Source organism: Meles meles, chromosome 18 (assembly GCF_922984935.1).
Source record: "Meles meles chromosome 18, mMelMel3.1 paternal haplotype, whole genome shotgun sequence".
In the NCBI taxonomy this organism is placed as follows: Eukaryota; Metazoa; Chordata; class Mammalia; order Carnivora; family Mustelidae; genus Meles; species Meles meles.
Window position 1 is genome coordinate 31,577,806 of NC_060083.1, and position 22,082 is coordinate 31,599,887.

Consider the following 22,082-nt stretch of genomic DNA (forward strand, 5'->3'; position numbering starts at 1 on the left):
ATCCATTCAGTGAGGAGGGAGAACTTTTTGAGGAACCAGGGAGTTCGAGGAAATTAGTGCCAAATCACCTCCCTGGAAACATTCCATTCCTGTAAAAAATCGCCTGGGCCCTACCCTTTGCAGTGATTTCCCTGTCAGGGGCTCCTGGCTCCTCAGATCATTCAGGTCAGACTGTTCAGGGCCACTGAAGGCCAGGGTAGCTCTCAGTTCGCTCCAGCATTGAACATCTTCATGGTGTGTTGCAGATGGTGGAGTTCATGCAGCGCTGTGCCTCGCACATGCAGGCCATCATACAGGGTTTCTCCTGTGACCTCCTGAAGAAGATCGACTCCCCGCAGCGGCTCATCTGCGGCCCGCCCCGGTTTGGTGGTCTCATACAGGGGTGAGTGCTGCCTTGAACAGTGTGGGATATTTGGTGTCACCCCAGCCTTCGTTGTAGGAGCCCTGCAGTGTGGACCACCAAGTTTCCCTCCATATGGGGTCGTGTCTGGCATCTGGCCCACTCTAAGTGGTGAGCTCTGACAGAGAGGCCTTGGCCCCTGCAGAAGCAGCCAGAGGAGCACCTTCTGCTGCCCTGCCCCCATGCAGGAATGTGGGGTGGGGGGAGAGTGGTCTGGGCTCTAGTGGGAGCCACCCTGTGGTTAGTGGTTAGCAAAAAAAGAAATTTGCAGGTCTGAGGAGCCCAGCAGAAAATTCCTTCTCAGCAGGGCAGCCAGTTAACTGGCTTTTGTGTCATCTCCCAAACCATGGAAATAATGCTCCTTTATTCCTAAGATTGCAAAAGAACACGAATGCTTAACTTACCTTCCTCAAGCTGTTTTAAGCTAGTGTGAGAGATCTGGTGCTAGCGGGGTGGGCAGCCTCCATGCCCCCATCACAGCTGCAGGAGGAGGGCCTCAGGCTTCTTTCCATGCTCAACTACCTAGCTCTTTTAAATTCTTAAGGCTTTGTTGACTTAGGGTTTGTACTCATGGAATCCTTTCCATTTTGATTTTCTCTGATGACATTACTTTCTGTAATCAGGGTTGCTAGACTTGTCATTCCTTCATGGGCTCTCTCTTCCTGTCCTTCTCTGAGCAAGTCTGGTTTTATTCCTATGAGCTGGATTTTGCTGGCTTCTCCGGAAAGATAAGTTAATTCCCCTGAGAAGTAGTTACTCCTAACTGCTCCTCCTGGGGCCACTCTTGTGGGTCAGCTTCTAGAACAACCTTTTAAAAATGGAAATGGAGTTGTGCCACTCTCTGCTAAAAACACTTTAAGGCATTCTCAGTACCTATCAGGATAAACTCCCAAATGCCTTATCTGATCCTGGAGGCCATACTGGGTCCAACTCCTGCCACCTCTTTGCCCGCCCTTGCTACTCCCCTTTGCGTGGAGCTCCCTCATTCAGAGTTTGGAGAGACTTGTCCCAGTTTGTAGTGATTTTATTTATATATGTTCTTGCGTGTTTCTAATAAGGCTGAACACTGAGAAAAGGAGGTGAAACTGAACAAGAGACAAAGGCCTTTTATTTAGGGGTGTCAGAATTGCAATTCAAGAAGCACAGATTCTGGTAGCAATCTGGTTGGACGGCAGAGTGCCTAATGGGAGTGGAAGTACACACATTCCCCCTTTTTTAATGTAAAGAAACCACCTGAGTCAGTGAGATAAGAAATGGCCTCTCAGATCTGAGTGGGGCCATGTCAGGTAAGATTCCTCACAGGTACGTGTTTACACAGAGCCTGGTTGGGGCAAAGAAAAACACGAATTGAGAAGGACAGATGGTTGCATGGTTGTGAATAACCGGAGTCTGTTTTCTCCCCCCACCTAGCTGAGTTTGCTTACATAGACCTGGCCTGAGGAATTTAGGTAAAAGAGCAAGAAATGGGGTTGGTCTGAGTGCAGTTGTTGCCTGGGTCCCCACTGGGGAACAGCCAGCTCCTCTACTTCAACAGAGCTCCTACCCTCTGAAGAGCCACTCACAAGCCAGGCAGCCCCATCTGGGCAAGGGGAGCCATGTCAGTGGGGAGTCCTGCCCTTCTGCCACCTCCAAATCTGTGCCCCTGCACAGGAAGCAGTTGCTGTCCCCTGGATCTTCACTTAAACTTCATAGCAGCTTAAAGTGCAGAAGGGATAGCTCATGAAAAGTGGGTCCATGGGGCCTCACAGAGCTGGCGTGGGGTGAGGATGAGTACACGCTGTCACCCGCAGCTCCTTTGCCCTTTTCTCCAGCAGTAGCAGAATGTTTTGTCCTTCAGTCTGAGCCCAAACTGCTGCATCAGAAAGCACTGAGCATGTGCTGCATGCATGGCACTGTGTCAGCCTCTGGGGGTGAAAGAAATATAAGCCACTCCTCTTAAGACACCTTTAGTTCATGGGGGTCCCAGTGTGCAGGTGGTGGTTTGGGTGTGATATGTGGGAAGAGCAGTGGCTGGAATGAGCAGCATCAGGGTCTGGTCCCTCCTGCTTCTCTGTGACCCCAGACCAGCAGGTTCCCCCTTCTCTGGGCTTCATTTGTCCCATCTATAAAAATAAAAGTTGGATAAGATATCTTTTGATTTTTTCCAGCTTTGACTATCTGAATTCATTATCTACTGCTGCATAGTGAATCCACCCCAATCCCCCCAAACTTAGCAGTTTCAAATAGCAATAAACGTTCGTATCTCATGCAACTTCTGTGGGTCAGGACTCAGGGAATGCCTTAGCTGTATGGATCTGGCTCAGGGTTTCTTACAAAGTTGTAGTCAAGATGTCAGGTGGGGCTTTATCATCTGAAGGTTTGACCAGGTCTGGAGGATCCAGTTCCAAGATGGCATACTCACACGGCTGACAGATTGGGCCAGAGTGTTGGGCCTCTCTATAGGATACTGGAATGTCCTCACAACATGGCTCTGTCCTTCAGAGCAAGTAATCAGAGCATCATTAGAACGGAAGCCCGGATGGATTTCGTCTTGGAATTCAACCCGTCTGTTATTTCTTCAGTGTCTAGTTGAGCTAACAGATCTGCCCTATCTGACCAGAAAGGCAGGATTACCAGGAGGTAGAAGTCACAGGGCCTGCTCACAGACTGGCTATTGTATCATCTGTAGTTCCAGGATAAAAAGTCAGTTAGTCAAGACAAAATGAACTACACATTCTCATAGCTTGGTTCAGCATTTTTCCTCTGGATATAGGTGGTTAACTCTTAAATTTTCTTCCATTTGAAACTATTTCTAGAAACCCTAATGGCTCTCCTAATCGACTGCTTAAAGCTGGAGTCATTTCTGCACAAAATATCTACAGCTTTGGCTTTGGGAAGGTAAGAGGTTGCTGTGGACACCCAGCATGTTTGGTGCCAACTGGAGAGCCACCTGGCCCTGGCTCTGGGCCCCTTTCCCCACTTCGTGCGCTCTTCCTTATCCTCTCTGGAGAAGTAGTTCTCTTCTGCAGAACAGAGACCTCTCAGTGTTCCTGTCTGACTGAAAAATGGAGAAAGCCCTGAAAATTTCCCTTGAATGGCCTTGGGCTACATTTGGAGAGTTTAGAAAATGTTCCTTTAATTCCCAGTGAGGGCCCCAGACTTGTCTCCTTGAAGAGGAGCAGAGAGCTCTTCTGACCCCAGGGGTCTTGTGTGTGTGTGTGTGTGTGTGTGTGTGTGTGTGTGTGTGTGTGTGTTTTGAAGTTTATTTATGTATTTAAATAATCTCTACACCCAGTGTGGGGCTTGAACTTAGGAGCTCCAGAGCAAGAGATCAAGATTCCAAGAGATAAGGAGTCCCGGGCTCTTCCGACTGAGCCAGCTAGGCTAGGCACCTCCCTCAACACCCTCCACAGCCCCACCCCGCCCCAGTCTTCTTTGTGATAGACCCTCCATAGACTGGCCCTCCATAAGTTTTTGTTGGAATGCCTTTAAGAAATTGAGATTTTAAACTGAGAAATATTTTGAGGGAAAATAGTATCTTTTGGGTTCTTAGTTCTGCTCAACAAAGAGAGACATTTGGGCATGTGGCTGGTGGTCTTGGGTGCTGCTTGCTGACAGTTTAGTCTCTAGCCCTGCGTCTGTTGGTTGTGCCAAGGAAACCTTGGTGGGGAGGGGGAGGAGGAGTGTCAGCTTTAGTCGTGTTTTGGCCTGGGTTCTGTGGGGGCCTGAACCTCAACCTAGAACCTCGGGCAGGTGTCTGACCTCTTTTCATGAGCCTTGGTTTCCTCACTAATGAAAGACAAAGAATATTACAACCTCACAGGGGTTCTAGGCAGATTAAAGAGAGCACAAATTAAAGAATAGTGTCCAGGGCATGGGGGAGTTCAGCAGGTTGGTCAGTAGCAGCTATTGTTATTTTTGGCTGGCTGACAAGGTTCTTGGGGCATTTTACTTTTCCTCTTCTCTCCCCTTGATTTGAACCTGTGCTCTGCTTTCAGTTTTATCTCACAGGGGGAGCGCAGCTGGCCTACCTAGGATCTCTCCCAGTAATTGGAGAAAAAGAAGTGATTCAAGCCGATGATGAGCCTACCTTCTCTTTCTTCAGTGGCCCCTACATGATCATGACCAAGTGAGCAGCAGCTGGCCTGTGGGAGGTCTGACGTAGTCCCACAGGAAGGGTGGGCTTCATGTGACTCCTTTATGTGGGGAGGCTTTCTCCTCCAACACAAGGAAACATGAAGAAGAGATATCTAAATCGGGGTTTCTCAACCTGGACACCACTGATGTTTTTAGCCAGTACCCTTTGTCATTGGGGGCTGTCCTGTGCCTTGTAGGAGGTTTAAGAGCAGCTCTGGTTTCTACTCACTAGATGCCAGCAGCAACCTCCAGTGACCCCCTTCCCTTGCAGTTGGGACTGTGACAAACAGAGTGTCTAGAGACATTGCTAGATTCCACCCCCTCCCCATTGAGAACAGCTACTCTAAAGGATTACTCATGATGCTGTTCTAAACTTTCTGTTTTCTAAAGAGTTTAAGGCAGCTTAGTGGTGACTGTCAGGCCTCTGATATAGGCCAGAGGGTATTGATTGAGGCTTCTGTGGAATCCGGAGCAGGCATCAGCTGTAGCTCTCAGCAGCCAGCTGCTGCAGGGGCAGCAGTAACGGGATTTAGCTATGACAGAAGTCCCTGGGGTGTTTTCAGTCCCCAGAGACCTGGCCCTGCAGGGTCCTGAGAGTTGTCATGCTCCAGGTCTGTTGCCCTCCTTGAACCTGGATGCTTCCTCCATGCCGCAAAGAAACACCCTTCCGAAAAGGCCTCTGCCAGCCTCCTGAGGCCCTCTGTCCCCTACAGATACACCCTTTGTTTCCTGCCTTTGCCACAGATTTGTAGCCAGGTCCCCCTCATATCTGTCCTACTGCTGTGGTCTTTGTCAAAGTCATCAGCACCCTTCACCAAGACTGGCCTCCTAGCCAGTCCCTCCGTTCCCTGACACCCCTTCCTACCATTCCCCACACTGCTGGTGCTATTGTCTTTCTAAGATGCAGACCTGATGGAGTCACTCCTGCCCTTGAATCCTTCAGTGACTTCTTGCCGCCTATACTAAGATCCCCACGGTGCTTTAGGATATGGGGATAGGAGTAGGAGAGGAGGGGCAAGAAGGACTCAAGGGCGCGCGGGTGGGGGCTGTTTTATAGATTCTGTGTAACACCACTTCTCTGGTCTTTGGCTGGGAGAGCAGTTCACTCCCTGCTGCTCACGCTTTCCCTTGTCCTTGTAGCCTGGTGTGGAATGGGAGCAGGGTCACAGTGAAGGAGCTGAATCTCCCCACCCACCCTCACTGCAGCAGGCTTAGGCTGGCTGACTTGTTAATTGCGGAGCAGGAGCATAGCAGGTGAGACGGAAGTCCAGGGGCCTGTTACAGTCCAGATCTCTTTACAGACCCAAGTTCAGGGCTATACAGTACTGTCCCTGGGGTGTGGAGACCAGCCCCCCTCAGCCTCAGTATTTCCTGACTGTTGGAATGTGTTATTTGATTCCAAAGGCTACCAAGAGAGAGAAGGTGGAATTAATGGGTAGCCTGAGCAGTGGGGATAGTGGTAGCGAGTGGCTTAATTCTGTTAGCTGATTCACTTCTGTAACCTGTGTCTCTGATGGTCCAGCCTCCCATCCAGCAGCCCCCCAAGGCCCTTCCCCTTTATGGCCTTGTGCTCTTCAGGACAGCATGCACAGTCCTGTCTTCATAGACCATGGCCATGCATGCGATCCACACAACGGAGGAACTGAGTCTCTGCCGTTGAGAACATGCTCGTGGGTGTACCCTAGTGCCCTGTACTTCCTGTGGCTCCAGGGTTAGCCCTTCAGCTCTTGCTGAGGCAGGATCTTGGTTCATGGTTTCACTCCAGGACTGCTGAGTGAATGGATTTGCTTCCTTGAGTAGGCCACTCAACCCCTGCGAGTGGTGTGTCAGAGGCCAACTTCTTCCTTTTGGGGAAGTCACTGTAAGGAAGCTGGAAAAACACGTGTACACTGTGTGGACTTTGCCATGAGACTGAGGGGTCTGTGACCTTGGGGAAGTCCCTGACAGCTCTCTGACCTAGGTTTCTTTATCTCACATATGAGTATAATGATCTGTTTCTTACAGGTGGTTGCTAGGATGTGGATGATGTACATGGGGTGCCCTGGTCAGTAGCTCTTGGTGACATTGGCATTGTTGTTACTGATGAGAGGCCATAGATCCCCCTCCTCCCATCCCCCCACCCATCCTGTTTTCTTAGAAAGACATAATGTACAAATGCTGTGCGTTTAGAATGTGTTCAAGGGGCCTAGAAGGAAGGAAAACCCTCATTTTTCCTTTTTCAGCCACATCTGAAGCTGCTTTTGTTTTGTAGCAAGCTCCGACACCCCCACCTGCTGCAGCTGATGGCCGTGTGCCTGTCCCAGGACCTGGAGAAGACCCGCCTTGTGTATGAGCGTGTCACGGTCGGCACACTGTTCAGCGTCCTCCATGAACGGGTTAGTGGCTGCTTCTGAGCATTTCCTCCCCTTGCTGCCCTCCCCACTTCTCCCCACTGCCTTCTTCCCCCACTCCTGCAGTGAAGTTTCCCTTTTTGTTTGCAGGTAAGATAAATGTCCTAATTCTTTACTTTCTAGGGCTATAGATCCACCATTTATGGCTGATAAGCACCTGGTTCGAACTAGTGTGATTTTATTGTTGTCTATCCTGTTTTTTCATCGGCCCTCTAAGAGCTCAATGGACCCAGAAAACAAACAGATGCATTTCTAGCTAACTGTAATCAAGTGGCCTGTGGCTGGCTGGCTGGCTTTCTTTCTTTCAGATTTTATTTATTTATTTGACGGAAAGAGAGTACAAGCGCACAAGCAGAGGGAGCAGCAGGCAGAGGGAGAAGCAGCAGGCTTACCGCATTGACCTGAGCAGCAGGCAGAGGGAGAAGCAGCAGGCTTACCGCATTGACCTGAGCAGCAGGCGGCAGCTCAACCGACTGAGCCACCCAGATGTGCCAACCCCTGGTTTAATTCCCTGAATTTTCACTTGTGCTTTCGTGACCTTCGCTGTAGAAAGGGGTTTGTTTATACATACACGTGAGTCACTCCCTTTCACTTTTCAAATTTTCTTGTGGGAACATCTTTGAGGGCCCACAGACTCCCTAGGAAGTGTGCTTTGGGCTGAGATGGGCTTCAGAGAGGTCCTGAAGCATTTGCTTTTCTTTCTCCATCACTTTATTCTACAGACTGGGCAGGAGTGAGAAGAGACCCTCCAGGAAGGGCCTTACCCCAAAATGGCTAGCCATTCCTCCTGCCTGAGCACTTCCTATTAGCGTTATCTCTCCTTCCCTCCAGTCCCTTTTTGTCTCTTGTCATTTAATGAAGGCATTACCTAAAAATGCCATTTCTCTGGGGAACAGTATAGAGAGCCCAGAAATAAACCCATGCGTATGTGGTCAGTTAATGTGCAACAAAGGAGGCAGGAACATACAATGGGGAAAAGACAGTCTCTTTATCAAATATTGTTGGGAAAATTGGACAGTCATATGCAGAAGAATGGAACTGTACCACTTTGTTGCACCATACACAAAAATAAACTCAATATGGATTACAGACCTAAATGTGAGCCTTGAAACCGTCAAACTCCTAAAAGAAATGATGGGTAGTAATCTCTTGGTTATGGGCCTTTATTTAAGGATATGTCTCCTCAGGGGCGCCTGGGTGGCTCAGTGGTTTAAGCCACTGCCTTCGGCTCCGGTCATGATCTCAGGGTCCTGGGATCGAGCCCCGCATCAGGCTCTCTGCTCTGCGGGGAGCCTGCTTCCCTCTCACTCTCTCTGCCTGCCTCTCTGCCTACTTGTGATCTCTGTCAAATAAAATCTTAAAAAAAAAAAAAAAAAGGATATGTCTCCTCAGGCAAGGAAAACCAAAGCAAAAATAAACTATTGGAACTACACCAAAATAAAAAGGTTTTGTACAGCCACAGAAACCATCAGCAAAACAAAAAGGCATCCGACTAAATGGAAGAAGATATTTGCAAAGGAAATATCTGATAAGGAGTTAATATCCAAAATACATAAAGAACTTACACAACTGACTAGAAAAAGAGCTAAATAATCCCATTAAAAATTAGGATAGAAGATCTCAATAGAGATTTTTCCGAAGAAGACATACAGATGGGAGACAGACACATGAGAGGATGTTCTACATCACTTACCATTAAGGAAATGGAAATTAAAACCAACATCACTTACCATTAAGGAAATGGAAATTAAAAATGACTGGTGTGAGTGAGATACCACCTCACACCAGTCAGAATGGCTAGAATCAGAAAGACAAGAAGTTAAGTGTTGGCGAGTATATGGAGAAAAAGGAACCCTTCTGCACTGTTGGTGGGCATGTAAATGGTGCAACCACTGGAAAGTAGAATGGAGGTTTCTCAGGAAATTAAAAATAGGACTGCTATATGATCTAGCAATTCCATTACTAGGTATTTATGCAAAGAAAACGAAAATGCTGGGGTATCTGGGCAGCACAGTTGGTTAGGCACCTTCCTTCGCCTCAGGTCATGATCACAGGGTCCTGCGATTGCGTTCCATGTCTGGCTCCCTGCTCACCGGGGAGTCTGTTTCTCCCTCTGTCTGCCCCTCCCCCTGCTAGGGCTCTCTCTCTCTCAAATAAATAAATAAAATCTTTAACACAAGAAAGTGAAAATACCAATTCAGGGTCACGTGGGTGGCTAAGTGGGTTAAGCCTCTGCCTTTGGCCCAGGTCATGATCTCAGGGTCCTGAGATGGAACCCTGCCTCAGGCTTTCTGCTCAGCAGGAAGCCTGATTCCCCCTCTCTGCCTGCTGCTCTGCCTACTTGTGATCTCTGTCAAATAAATAAAATCTTGGGGCACCTGGGTGGCTCAGTGGGTTAAAGCCTCTGCCTTCGGCTCAGGTCATGATCTCAGGGTCCTGGGATCGAGCCCCGCATCGGGCTCTCTGCTCAGCAGGAAGCCTGCTCCCTCTCTCTCTGCCTGCCTCTCTGCTTGCTTGTGATCTCTGTCTGTCAAATACATAAAATATTTAAAATAAATAAATAAATAAATAAATAAATAAATAAAATCTTAAAAAAAAACAAAACAGACTCATAAATACAGAAACCAAACTCATGGTTGCCAGCAGGGCAGAAGGTAGGGAATGGGCAAAATAGGTGAAGGGGATTAAGAGGTACAAGCTTAACAGTTATAAAATAAGTCAAAAAGGATAGCATAGGGAATATAGTCAATAATATTGTAATAGTGTGTGGTGACGGGTGGTGACTAGTTACTGTGGTGAGCACTATGTAACGTACGGAATTGTTGAATTACTGTGTTGTACACCTGAAACTAATACAACATTGTATGCCAATCATACTTCAATAATAATTTTTTTGTTTTTCGTTTCCGAAAGAATGCCATTTCTCTGGGGAGAGACCAACATGACTTTAATCAGTCAGATATGTTGGTGTGAGTGAATTTCTTTCCTCTTAGGATCAGTCATCTCACTGGGGCAGGGGCTGGACTGGTCCTTTAAGCTTCCAAGTTCTCCCAGCAGCACAGGCTTGAATGGGGTGAGGTGCAGGACAGGTTCATTTTGTGGTGGTGTGGTATGGTGGTGGTGAGCCCACCCTGGATACACATACCAGGCTTTGAGAACTTTCTTCTAATTTTTTGTGGTATGAAGCAGCTCAGTTCAGGGAAAGGGTCCAGCTTTGGAGCCGGAGGGGCCCTGGGTCAGTGGGACTTTCGGTTAGTCATTTAACCTCCCTGAGCTTCAGGTTCCCCATGTGTAAAATGGGGACTCTAGGTAGCTGTGAGGAACAATTGAAAAGGCTTTGGAAACCACAAAGCATTCTGCAGCGTCCGGGGCCCAGTCCCTGTTGTTCCTGGCTGTTTTCTCCCTTGATTCCAGCGCTCCCAGTTCCCCGTGCTGCACATGGAGGTGATCGTGCACCTGCTGCTCCAGATTTCTGACGCCCTGAGATACTTGCATTCCCGGGGGTTTATCCACTGCTCCCTCAGCTCCTACGCTATCCACATCGTCTCCACAGGGGAAGCAAGGCTAACCAACCTGGAGTATATGATGGAAAGGTGGGTGCTGAAGAGAAAGAATCTGATCTGGGTGGGCCTCTTCCTCATTGGTGAGCTGAACTGTTCATCGTTGGTGAAAGAGGTTTCCCAAATGCCTTGCCCTGTCTGCCAAGGTTAGGACTTTGGGGAAGTTATTTCTGCTCAAGACATTCTCATTTTAATAAACATTTAACAAGCAAGGGCCCCTATTAGCCAATGTGTGTAAATGCTCTGTCTACTTCAAAATTTTCAGTGGCTTAACTCAACCGAGGTATGTTTCTTACTCCCATTGCCGCGTAATGTGTATGTTGGAGGGGGACAGGCACTGTATTCCAAGTTCCCCCATCCATAGTTCTGCTGTCCCTAAGCTTCAGCCCCCCACCGTGTTCTGTGGTTGCTGGTCGGTGAGGAGGGAGCATGCAGGGCCACATGGTATTTAGGGGCCAGCCTGAAGTGGCTATATCATTGCTTCCTGCTTTGTAGTCCCCTCCTCACTGCAGGGAGGCTGGGAAATGTGTCATAGCTGTGCATCCTGGAAGGAGAGAGAAGGTGATAGGTGCTGGAGAGCCTTATAGTTGGTCACGCCTCCTACTCCTGGACCAGGTACTTGGCTGGGTGGGCTCTAAGGGCATCCCTGGCCCTTGAGGCCATCAGGGCAGTGAGGGGGCAGAGAGAAAAAACAACCCCTTCATTCAAGGGTTGGTGGGTGGGCTTCATTTCCCATTTGGCAGGTGTCAAAGTCCTCCTAAGAGTTGGGGGTACCTGCTGTTTCCATCCGTAGGCTCTAGAAGGCAGAGGATCTCTCCTATGCTTCCTTGCTGCCTTCCACAGCTCTGAGCCCTCAGCCCATGGTTGGTTCTGCTCTGCTGTGAAGCTTCAGCTACTGGCCAACTTCCTGCTCAACCCCGCCTACCTCAGCTTGCCTTTGCCCCCACCTAGCCCCCAAACACTGAGGCTTTGTTTCAGTCTCTTGGTCACTGGTTGTTGCTCTTGCATAGTCTGTAATGCATTTTTTCTCACGATGTGAAAAGCTCTGTGAGGGCAGGGATTTCTGTTTATCCACTGTTGTATCTCAAATGCCGAAAACAAACCTTTACACAGTAAGCGCTCAGCATATGTTTTTTGATTGAATGAAACAGAAAGGCTTACTTCCCAGACTGCACATGGCCCTAGTCCTTCTGCCTGCAGAGGAGAGTCAGGGGACTTTGTTATATTTGGACCCTGTGGGCCTTGGTGAAGAATTTGAATTTTTTATCCCAAGAATACTGGGGTGATACAAAGGGCTTTTTTTTTTTTTTTTTTTTTTTGGAGCAATGTGGTGTCATGGATAATTGACAGGCTAAGAAGGTCCCTCTGGCTCCTGGATGTGAAGAAGGGGCTGATAGGCAGGGAAGCAGTTAGGGTGTAACTGCAGCAGTTCTCCACCTGAGTACTGTCTCCATTCGAGCTGCTCAGCCTCAGATCTGGGCCATTCTCAGTTCCAGGTCAAACCTTCCAGTGTCTCCCCATTGCCTACAAAATTAAGTCCAGGCACTTTGCAGGGTGTGGAAGCCTTCCAAGATGGGGCTCCCAGCCTTGTCACTTCCCTGGCATCTGAAGCCACTTTTCAGTCTAGGCCATCTCTGGGTACTGCTCCCTACATCTGGAATAGTTGGCACTTACCTAGTTATCCTTTTAAACTCACCTCAGGCACAATCTCCCATCACACTCATGAAGCCAGTACTGAAGCCCTGATCCCCATAGCACTTTGGATCATTCCATTCTTCTGCAGCCAAGTGCATCTGCCCCACCAGAGGGGGACCTCTGAGAGGGCAGGGACTGTGCTTGTTCCTTGTCAGCAAGGGGCCTGCCACATTGTAAGTGCTCAGTCAAACATCAGTTAAGTGAACAGAAGAGTCTGGATGATGGGAAAACTTTAAATGGCTCAGAATGGGATTGACCACTTTAGCTATGTATGCAGTAACTGTAGAAGCTAAGGGATTTGGACATTTTTGCCTTTGATAACAGCAGGGTTTTTTTTTTTGGTTTTTTTTTTTTAAGATTTTATTTATTCATTTGACAGAGAGAGACACAGTGAGAGAGGGAACACAAGCAGGGGGAGTAGAAGAGGGAGAAACAGGCTTCCCGCTGAGCAGGAAGCCCGATGTGGGGCTCGATCCCGGGATTCTGGGATCATGACACAAGCCAAAGGCAGACGCTCAACAACTCAGCCACCCAGGCGCCCCACAGCAGGGGTTTTTAAGGAAGGCTGCAGCAGAGTCCAAGCTATTTGCTAGTGATGGAGTGACATCTGTTGTTGACATGGAGGGATGACCGTTTCTTCTGCCTACTTGTGATCTCTGTCAAATAAATAAAATCTTAAAAAAAAACAAAACAGACTCATAAATACAGAAACCAAACTCATGGTTGCCAGCAGGGTAGAAGGTAGGGAATGGGCAAAATAGGTGAAGGGGATTAAGAGGTACAAGCTTAACAGTTATAAAATAAGTCAAAAAGGATAGCATAGAGAATTATAGTCAATAATATTGTAATAGTGTGTGGTGACGGGTGGTGACTAGTTACTGTGGTGAGCACTATGTAACGTACGGAATTGTTGAATTACTGTGTTGTACACCTGAAACTAATACAACATTGTATGCCAATCATACTTCAATAATAATTTTTTTGTTTTTCGTTTCCGAAAGAATGCCATTTCTCTGGGGAGAGACCAACATGACTTTAATCAGTCAGATATGTTGGTGTGAGTGAATTTCTTTCCTCTTAGGATCAGTCATCTCACTGGGGCAGGGGCTGGACTGGTCCTTTAAGCTTCCAAGTTCTCCCAGCAGCACAGGCTTGAATGGGGTGAGGTGCAGGACAGGTTCATTTGTGGTGGTGAGCTTGCCAATAGAAGTGTGAAGCCTAGGGCACCTGGGTGGCTCAGTGGATTAAGCTGCTGCCTTCGGCTCAGGTCATGATCTCAGGGTCCTGGGATCGAGTCCCACATCGGGCTCCCTGCTCCGCGGGGAGCCTGCTTCCTCCTCTCTCTTGCCTGCTTGTGATCTCTCTCTGTCAAATAAATAAATAAAAAAATTAAAAAAAAAAAAAAAAGAAGTGTGAAGCCTAGAGTGAAATAGATCTTTGGAGATGGCTCAGCCCCACCTTGTCTTTCACAGATGAGGAAACTGAGGCTCAGAGAGGGAAAGAGATGATCTCAAGTTATCCAGCTGTGGCTAGAACGAGGTGGTAAAGATGTTTCCTGGCTATGGAGGCAGAATGGATTGGAGGTTTAGGGTAGGAAGCCCAGCTAGGAGGCCATATTTCTTGGTCTGCTGGTGATTAAGGAATCAGAATAGAAGCAAAAAATGAGATGTACCGAGGAGCTGGGATCTGCAGATTGGTCAAGTAAGGGGCTGGGAGGTAACTGAGTAAGAAGGTGTAAGTTTTCTTTTGGATTTGTTGACCTCAGAATGGAACTTCAGGCTGAAACGTCAGTCAGCAAGCAGTTTCAGCCACAACTCAGCATACCCTTCTTTGACAACTGATAATATGAGCTGAGATCCAAGAATCCAGAATAACTTTCAATTTCACATTTATTTTTGGTAGCATTCTATTTGGGCTGGTTGGTTTGTTGAATGTCATTGTCAAGGGTAACACTCCATCTCGTGGTATAAAAATGATACAGCAGTTTTTCTTACTCTTCAAATCCTTCTTAATGGAATCTTTAGAACTAGCATTGACCTTGCAAATGGTATCACATAGCTGTAGCCAAATATAATTTTAATGATGTCACAGCTGAAGCCTAGAAAAATAACTGCCCTAGAATGACATCCAGAAAAGAAGCTCCCCCACTCCCCAACTAGATTTAACCAAGAAAGAAGGGGGTTGTGGGGCGCCTGGGTGGCTCAGTGGGTTAAAGCCTCTGCCTTCGGCTCAGGTCATGATCCCAGGGTCCTGGGATCGAGCCCCACATCAGGCTCTCTGCTCAGGGGGGAGCCTGCTTCCTCCTCTCTCTCTGTCTGCCTCTCTGCCTACTTGTGATCTCTGTCATATAAATAAATAAAAAAATAAAAAATAAAAAAATGATTGACTAGCATTCACAGTTTTTACCAAATGCCTACCATAACATTCATATTAATAACTTACTTGTATAGTGCTTTATGGCTCAAACTCTTGCCGCACACAAGATCTCATCAGATGCTCATGAAACCTGCAGACAGAAGTCAGTGCTGACCTCACCCTGAGGACTCTTGTTGGCCCAGGAGACATTAAGGATATTCTGACTTAATTCTCAAAGAATCTAGTTTGGAAGTTGAGTTTTTCAAGCCAATCAGTGAACCTTTGAGTGCTGAACTGAGAAGGCTTGTTCCCAAGAGGGCAGAGTGCAGAAAACTCTGGAATTGGAGGAGTCCCCCAAGACTTTGATAAAGCAGATAGGGCTTGAGGGGATCTTGAGAGAGTCTTATACTCATTTATTCAAAAGTAGGCTTTGAGGCCCTTGTATAAGTTTAGATATACATAATATAAAAGATAAGGTGCCTTTTCTCATGGAGTTGACTCTAGTAGAGGGGAGAAGAAAATAAGCAGTAGATTAATGAACGTCAGAAAATAAGTACTCTGGAGCCAACAAAAGAGGACTATAGGTGGTCAGGGAGATCTCTGAGGTAATTTTTGAGCTAATACCTTTGTTACAAGAAGTAGCCAGTCACCCTGGGATCTCTGGGTAGCCCATGCCATGCAGAAGCAGCCAGTTTGCAGTGCAAACCCTGAAGTGAGGACATCTTGGAGAAACTCAAAGCGGTTCCCCATGACTTGAGTGAATGAGCAAGAGAGAATGGTCAGGTGCAGTGGAGGGTGGGCAGGACCCACTCTGGTAGATTTGAACAGCAGGCTGTGAGGGTTAGCTCAGCGCCTAGCTGGGTTTCTAGAAGCTCAAGGAGATTGCCAGTCTTTAGAGGCAGATGTTTCACAAATGTACTATACGATGGTCATGACGATCCTTTAAGACATGAACCTGACTTTGTTTTTCTTTCTGTAGCCAAGATGGACATATACACAAGGACCTGACTCGAGTGCCTCTCCCGACCCAGCTGTACAACTGGGCTGCCCCAGAGGTGATCTTACAGAAGGCAGCCACAGTGAAGTCGGATGTTTACAGCTTTTCTATGATCATACAGGAGATTTTAACAGGTAGATCCAAGAGCACATTGACTGTGACCAGAGTCTCTACACTTAGATTAGATTTTTTTCCTCAAGAGTTACTTAGTTTTATGAAAATGCGGGACATAGAAAATCTCTTTAAGGAAACTTCTTTGTGCTTATGGAAGATATGAGATGATCTCCCATAAGTCTTTCTCTTTTAACCTGTTCTTTGGGACTTAACAAGGTGCACCTATCATCCTGTCAATGGCAATACATTTAACCCAAGAAAAGTTTTTTTTTGTTGTTTTTTTTTGTTTTTTTTTTTAAATGTTCATTTTTTTTAAAGATTTTATTTATTTACTTGACAGAGAGAGATCACAAGTAGGCAGAGAGGCAGGCAGAGAGAGGAGGGAAGCAGGCTCGCTGCTGAGCAGAGAGCCCGATGCGGGACTCGATCCTAGGACTCTGAGATCATGACCTGACCTGAGCCGAAGGCAGAGGCCCAACCCACTGAGCCACCCAGGCGCCCAACCCAAGAAAAGTTGTTTTTTTTTTTTTAATTTTTTTTTTTAAAGATTTTTAATTTATTTATTTGACAGACAGAGATCACAGGTAGGCAGAGAGGCAGGCAGAGAGAGAGGAGGAAGCAGGCTCCCCGCTGAGCGGAGAGCCCGATGCGGGGCTCGATCCCAGGACCCTGAGATCATGACCTGAGCCGAAGGCAGCGGCTTAATCCACTGAGCCACCCAGGCGCCCCCAAGAAAAGTTTTTAAACTGAGTATTGCTGTCAATGCTAGTAAGACCTGTAAATGAGGGGCACCTGGATGGCTCAGTCAGTTCAGCTTAGGTCATGATGGTGAGTCTTGGGATCAAGTCCCACTTTGGCAGGCTCCCTGCTCAACAGGGAGTCTGCTTCTCCCTCTCCCTCTTCCCCTTTCCCTGCTTGTGCTCTGTCTCTTGCTCTCAATCTTTGTCTCTCAAATAAATAAAATCTTAAAAAAAAAAAAAGAACTTGTAAATGAGGAGGAAAGACTGGCCTTGGAGAAGTAAACTATGAAATCAAACAGACCTAGGGTTCGGTATGTATATAAGTAGTGTCACTTGAAAGACGCGAAAGCCTTTCCAAATCTGCAAGACCCTAATGTGAAGGAAGTGATCACATATTAGAAGACACAAGGAATTTTTCAGGAGAGGGGAACACATGTACACAAACACACAGTAAAACCACATTCACTGAGGGGGTGAGAGTCCCTTCCTATTTAGTAGTGTTTACAGTCTGAGAGGCAAAATCATACCTTCATGAGAGAAATGCATTGGGCTTTGGATCCTGAAACCATGAAATATTCTTGTGGTGCCCAGGTCTGCCGTCAGGGAGCCCATGCACGCATGATTCCAACACTGTCTGCAGCAGGGATTGCCCTCATAAATGGGTAAAGTGGCTTCTTGTTTATATGAATGGACTTCCAGGTAGCTTTTTCTATAAAGAAAAATTACTGGGGCACCTGGGTGGCTCAGTGGGTTAAGCCGCTGCCTTTGGCTCAGGTCATGATCTCAGGGTCCTGGGATCGAGTCCCGCATCGGGCTCTCTGCTCTGCGGGGAGCCTGCTTCCCTCTCTCTCTCTCTCTCTGCCTGCCTCTCTATCTACTTGTGATCTCTCTCTGTCAAATAAATAAATAAAATATTAAAAAAAAAAGAAAAATTACTATTTAACAGGGTTGAGTGACTTGACTAAGGTTACCCAATTTTACCTGATTTCTTTTTTAAAACATTTTTTTAAAGCATTCTTTTTTAAAAAAAATTATTTATTTATTTTACAGAGAGAGAGAGTGAGAACAAGAGTGAGCACAAGCAGAGGGAGCAGCAGGCAGAGGGAGAGGGAGAAGGAGACTCCCCATTGAGCAGGGAGCCCAATGTGGGGCTCGGTCCCAGGACCCTGGGATCATGACCCGAGCCAAAGGTAGATTCTCAACCGACTGAGCCACCCAGGCACCCCTTAAATATGAATTCTTAATGCTACTCTTTCCTATGATTTTTTCCTTAATAGATAACATACCCTGGAATGATTTAGATGGCTCAGTTATCAAAGAAGCCGTAGTCTTGGGAAATTATTTAGAAGCTGACGTCAGGCTTCCAAAACCTTACTACGATATTGTTAAGTCAGGCATCCAGGTCAAGCAGAAAAACCGAACTATGAACCTTCAAGATATCCGGTACCTTCTGAAGAATGACTTAAAGGTAAGCTCTGAAGCCGTTAGTTTATTTCAGCTTACTCATCACGGTGGTTTAGGGAGCTTAGAGGCCAGGAAGAGGCTAGAGATCAAGTTGTAAGAAGATTTGGAAATCCTCATTTCATCACATTCTTTCTGAATTCCCAAGAAAAGGGCCTCCTAGCTGCTTCACTTGGTGAGGGCAGCAGGGAATTGATGAAGGAGGCTGGGGAAGCTCAGCACATAGAGGGGCATAGGCACAGAATGTGATTCAGTGATTGAGAGCTATTGTTATTATTTAATTTAATTTAATTTTTTAAGAATTTTATTTGAGAGAGAGAGAAGGAGTGAGTCAGAGAGAGAGAATACAAGCAAGGAGAGGCAGAGGGAGACAAGCAGATTTCCCTGCTGAGCAGTAAACCCAACATAGGGCTTGGTCCTGGGACTCCAGGATCATGACCTGAGCCGAACAAAGGCAGATGCTTAACTGACTGAGCCATCCAGACTCCCCGTATTATTATTTTTTTTTAAATATTGGTAATAATAATGAATTAACTAATTTGAGTTCTAGTCAGTCTGCCCAACAGGAAGAAGAGGGAATTTATTTGATACCTAGATCTGTTTCAAAAACATCAAAAAAGTGGCTGGCTCAGCTGGAAGAGCATGAGATTCTTAATCTCAGAGTTGTAGATTTGAGACCCATATTGTATATAGAGATCACTTAAATAAATAAACTTTTTTTTAAAAAAGTGACATTCAGATGATTATAAATTATGTCCTTAATGATATTTTGTTTGTTAAAGGATTTTCTTGGAACCCAGAGAACTCCGCCAACTGAGAGCCCCACGGTGCAGAGATACGAACTCCATCCTGATGTCAATGTCTATCTAGGACTGACCTCAGATCATCTGAAAGAGACCTCTAACTTGGAAATAAAAGAGCTGAAAGAAACGGGTATGGCCTTAACCCCCAGGTTAAGCATTATTTGACATGAATGTCTTATGACGGTTGTAAGCTACAACTAAGCAACTCCAAAACCGTACACATCACTTACACTTGGAAATGGTGGATGCCTTAGGGAAAAATCAAGATCCTTGAAATTACTAGGTTAAATTTTTTTGGCTCCATATATACCTTGGTTCAATCCAGAACTTAGCAGTAACGACTAGTTTATTTCTAGCATGATTGTTCTTCGGACTTGATTTAATTGCTTTACAAATGAAAATGGTGATTTTTAAATTCAGAGCTATTATCTGTTCATTATAGAAAATTTGAAATCATACAAGGAAGAAAATTACTTACCATTTTAATTCTGCCACTTAGAAATAACTTATTAATGTTTTGGTGTTTCCCTCCAACCTTTTCCTATAGGCTTTTTTTTAGTACCTTTAGAAATCTTAGAATTCAGAGCTAAAAAGGACCTTGTAATCATCCAGCATAATATCCTCATATTCCAGATGAGAAAGCTAAGGGCCAGAGGACTTTGGCTTGCTTAGGACTCCAGAGCTTCTTATAGAGCTGGGATCCAGGCCAAGTGACTATCCTCTCTATCTCTTTGGATAGGGCTGGAAGCCGCTAGAATGGTGCCATTCCCCCACCCCCTCCTAGCCAAGCGCTCATTACTTTCGCTTCTCCATCCTGTTCTCTGCAAGCTATACACCATCAGCCACGGGTGATGGGTGGTCCGTTCTGGGGTTATTTTTTGAATTATGATTCTTCCCATGATGCATTGCGTTCTTGTACACTGTTTTGGCTACTTCTATCAGATACTCACCAAGAGCATGACTTTAACTGACATGAGTATTCAAACTCCTGTGTATGTTAAAAAAAAAAGCTATGAATTTAGTCATTAAGATTTAGGGGTCTGTAATTTCCATGTCCTGACAGTTATATGTGTTTTGAACGCACTGTAACTTAAGCTTACAACATTTTCCCCAGGGTTTGATCTCTCCCCAGTTTTCTACCTCAACTCATGTCAAAATGGAAATTTTCATCTGTTAGAAATACCCTTGCACCCTCTGTGAGTGTATCTGGTCATCTTCCGCACCTGTGAAGGGACTGGGAAAATAAAAAGCTGCTTTCTCTATTCTCACACCACTTGAACAGCATTCCAGGGCTGCTTAGCTGCTGCATGTGATCCCTTTAATCAGTTGCATGTTGCCATTCTTTCCAACAGGTAGTCGGCTTCATTCACCCAGGGGTCCCCCTTCTCCCCCAGAGAAAGCAACACCAGATCCTCAGGTCCTAGATCCAAGTATGATGACCAAGGAGATTCAGAATCAAGATGCTGCTTCTCCTGCTGGCCCTGTGGCGGAAGAGGCTAGGAGCCCCAGCCCAGGTCAGGCAAGCCTCTGTAGCTTTGAAATCAATGAAATATACTCAAGGTGCCTGGACAGGGGAGATGACAAAGAGAAGGAGCCCCCAGAAGCGGGTTCACCCTTTGAGGGGGCTGGACCAAGTCAGGCAGATGAACTAAAGTCCATGGAAGAAGAGCTGGAAAAGATGGAGAGAGAGGCATGCTGTTTTTGTGTTGAAGACGAGAACTCTTCAGAAGCTAGCACAGAGCTCTCCTTTGAGGACTGGGATTGGCAAAATGGTTCTCTTAGTTCACCCAGCCTGCCTGAACCAGCCACAGGAGCCAAGGGCCATGTGAGCAATAGGTGTGTGACGGAGGAGTACATCAGTAAGTGTGTGCTGAATCTGAAGATTTCACAGACATTAATGCACCAGAATGCTGATTTGCTCAGGAATATCCAACAGAAAATTGATAAACTTGAGATGATACAGAAGGAGCAGGAGGAGTGCAGGTCTTTGTGGGCTTCTTCAAGAGAGTTCGCGACTCTCTATGTCTATGACTCCCCTTCAGCCTTGGGCCCCCCAGTTTCCAGCTATATACCGCCTGTCATACAGCTGCCAGGAGGCCAGCAGCTGGACACCAGTGGCAATTGCCTAACCCTGACAAGGTCTTCCATAGTGAGAGACGTCCAAGGGGGACATTTTGGCAAAAGGTCCAGGAAAAGAAGTGGCTGTGACTGGAAAGCTGTCACCCAAGTCTCTGAAGAAAGCACTGGAGATCAGTCAGAGAAGCGCCATCAGGTACAGCTAAGAAGTGGGAGGCAGGGCTGTGTGAGCAGGATCTGGAACACGGTTCAACATTGCCCCTAACCCCTGTATAAGGACTAACATAAATAAAACCAGCTCATAGTGGGGTCCTCTTGGCTTTAGGAAATAAGGACTCTAGGATGGGATTTCAGGGTAGATACTCTTCGTCTCTCATTCCAAACCCAACATACAGCCCGTGTTCTTTATAAATCCTGTGCATCAGGTTGGACCATATGAAACTGCTGTTTTATAGGTCAGAATATTCAAGTATTAACAATTTACCATGATTCACTTACTAAATATGGTCTCTTGGGCAGGTATTCATCTCCGTCCTCAATTGCTTATTCATTTACTCACTCATTCAGTAAACATTTCTAGAGCCAGAGGCTATACAGTTAAAACCTGGGATACAATGATGATTGAGTTACAGGCTTTACTTATGAGTAGCTCCAGTGTGGTACAGAGGGCCCAGGTCATCAAAGAAGACACCTCAAAGTAGGCGAGAAGACACAATGGGAACTGGTGTAGGAGGTGTAGCTTGAAGCTTAGTGAGGTTTCAGAGTGGCTCCTGCATCAGCTCCTTAAGGGCAGGGCCTGGGTCTTACACATTCTGTGCTTTAGCAAGGGTACCTGGCACAGAGAAGGTACTTGGTAAATGGTCATTGAGGGAATGAATAAATGAACAAGTTCACATATAGAGAGCTGGCTGTCTCTTGAATCAGAATTTTAGAGCTGGATTAGCTCCACCATTTTACATCATTTACCCCATACTCATCATCATTGAGTACGAAGCTCAAGCTCAATGACTTGAACTTCCTAAAGTCCAGGTGTTACCGAGATGATGTTGGGATAGGAGAGGTGAGCCCCATTGGAAGAAGGATTTTATTACTGAAGTTATTTAGAGTTGCTGGCCTATGGTGGTAAAAAGCTGGTCAGCTTTTAGTGGGTTTTTTTTTTTTTTAAGATTTTATTTATTTATTTGACAGAGAGAGATCACAAGTAGGCAGAGAGGCAGGCAGAGAGAGAGGAGGAAGCAGGCTCCCCACGGAGCAGAGAGCCTGATGCGGGGCTCGATCCCAGGACCCTGAGATCATGACCTGAGCCGAAGGCAGCGGCTTAATCCACTGAGCCACCCAGGCGCCCCTAGTGGGTTTTATTATAGTTTTAAAATTC

The 22,082-nt window shown here is 46.4% G+C and overlaps 1 protein-coding gene across 1 annotated transcript in view; it reads left to right on the plus strand.

The window, feature by feature from the left end:
• Nucleotides 1–22,082, plus strand: part of TEX14 (testis expressed 14, intercellular bridge forming factor) — a 64,887-nt gene that overhangs the window by 5,454 nt on the left and 37,351 nt on the right. Inside the window, exons 4-13 of the mRNA XM_045986249.1 lie at nucleotides 246–382; nucleotides 3,196–3,277; nucleotides 4,378–4,508; nucleotides 5,657–5,770; nucleotides 6,768–6,891; nucleotides 10,321–10,499; nucleotides 15,496–15,647; nucleotides 17,645–17,835; nucleotides 18,611–18,761; nucleotides 19,984–20,903. Of these exons, the coding sequence (XP_045842205.1) occupies nucleotides 246–382; nucleotides 3,196–3,277; nucleotides 4,378–4,508; nucleotides 5,657–5,770; nucleotides 6,768–6,891; nucleotides 10,321–10,499; nucleotides 15,496–15,647; nucleotides 17,645–17,835; nucleotides 18,611–18,761; nucleotides 19,984–20,903 (2,181 nt within the window). The remainder of the gene's footprint in view (nucleotides 1–245; nucleotides 383–3,195; nucleotides 3,278–4,377; nucleotides 4,509–5,656; nucleotides 5,771–6,767; nucleotides 6,892–10,320; nucleotides 10,500–15,495; nucleotides 15,648–17,644; nucleotides 17,836–18,610; nucleotides 18,762–19,983; nucleotides 20,904–22,082) is intronic.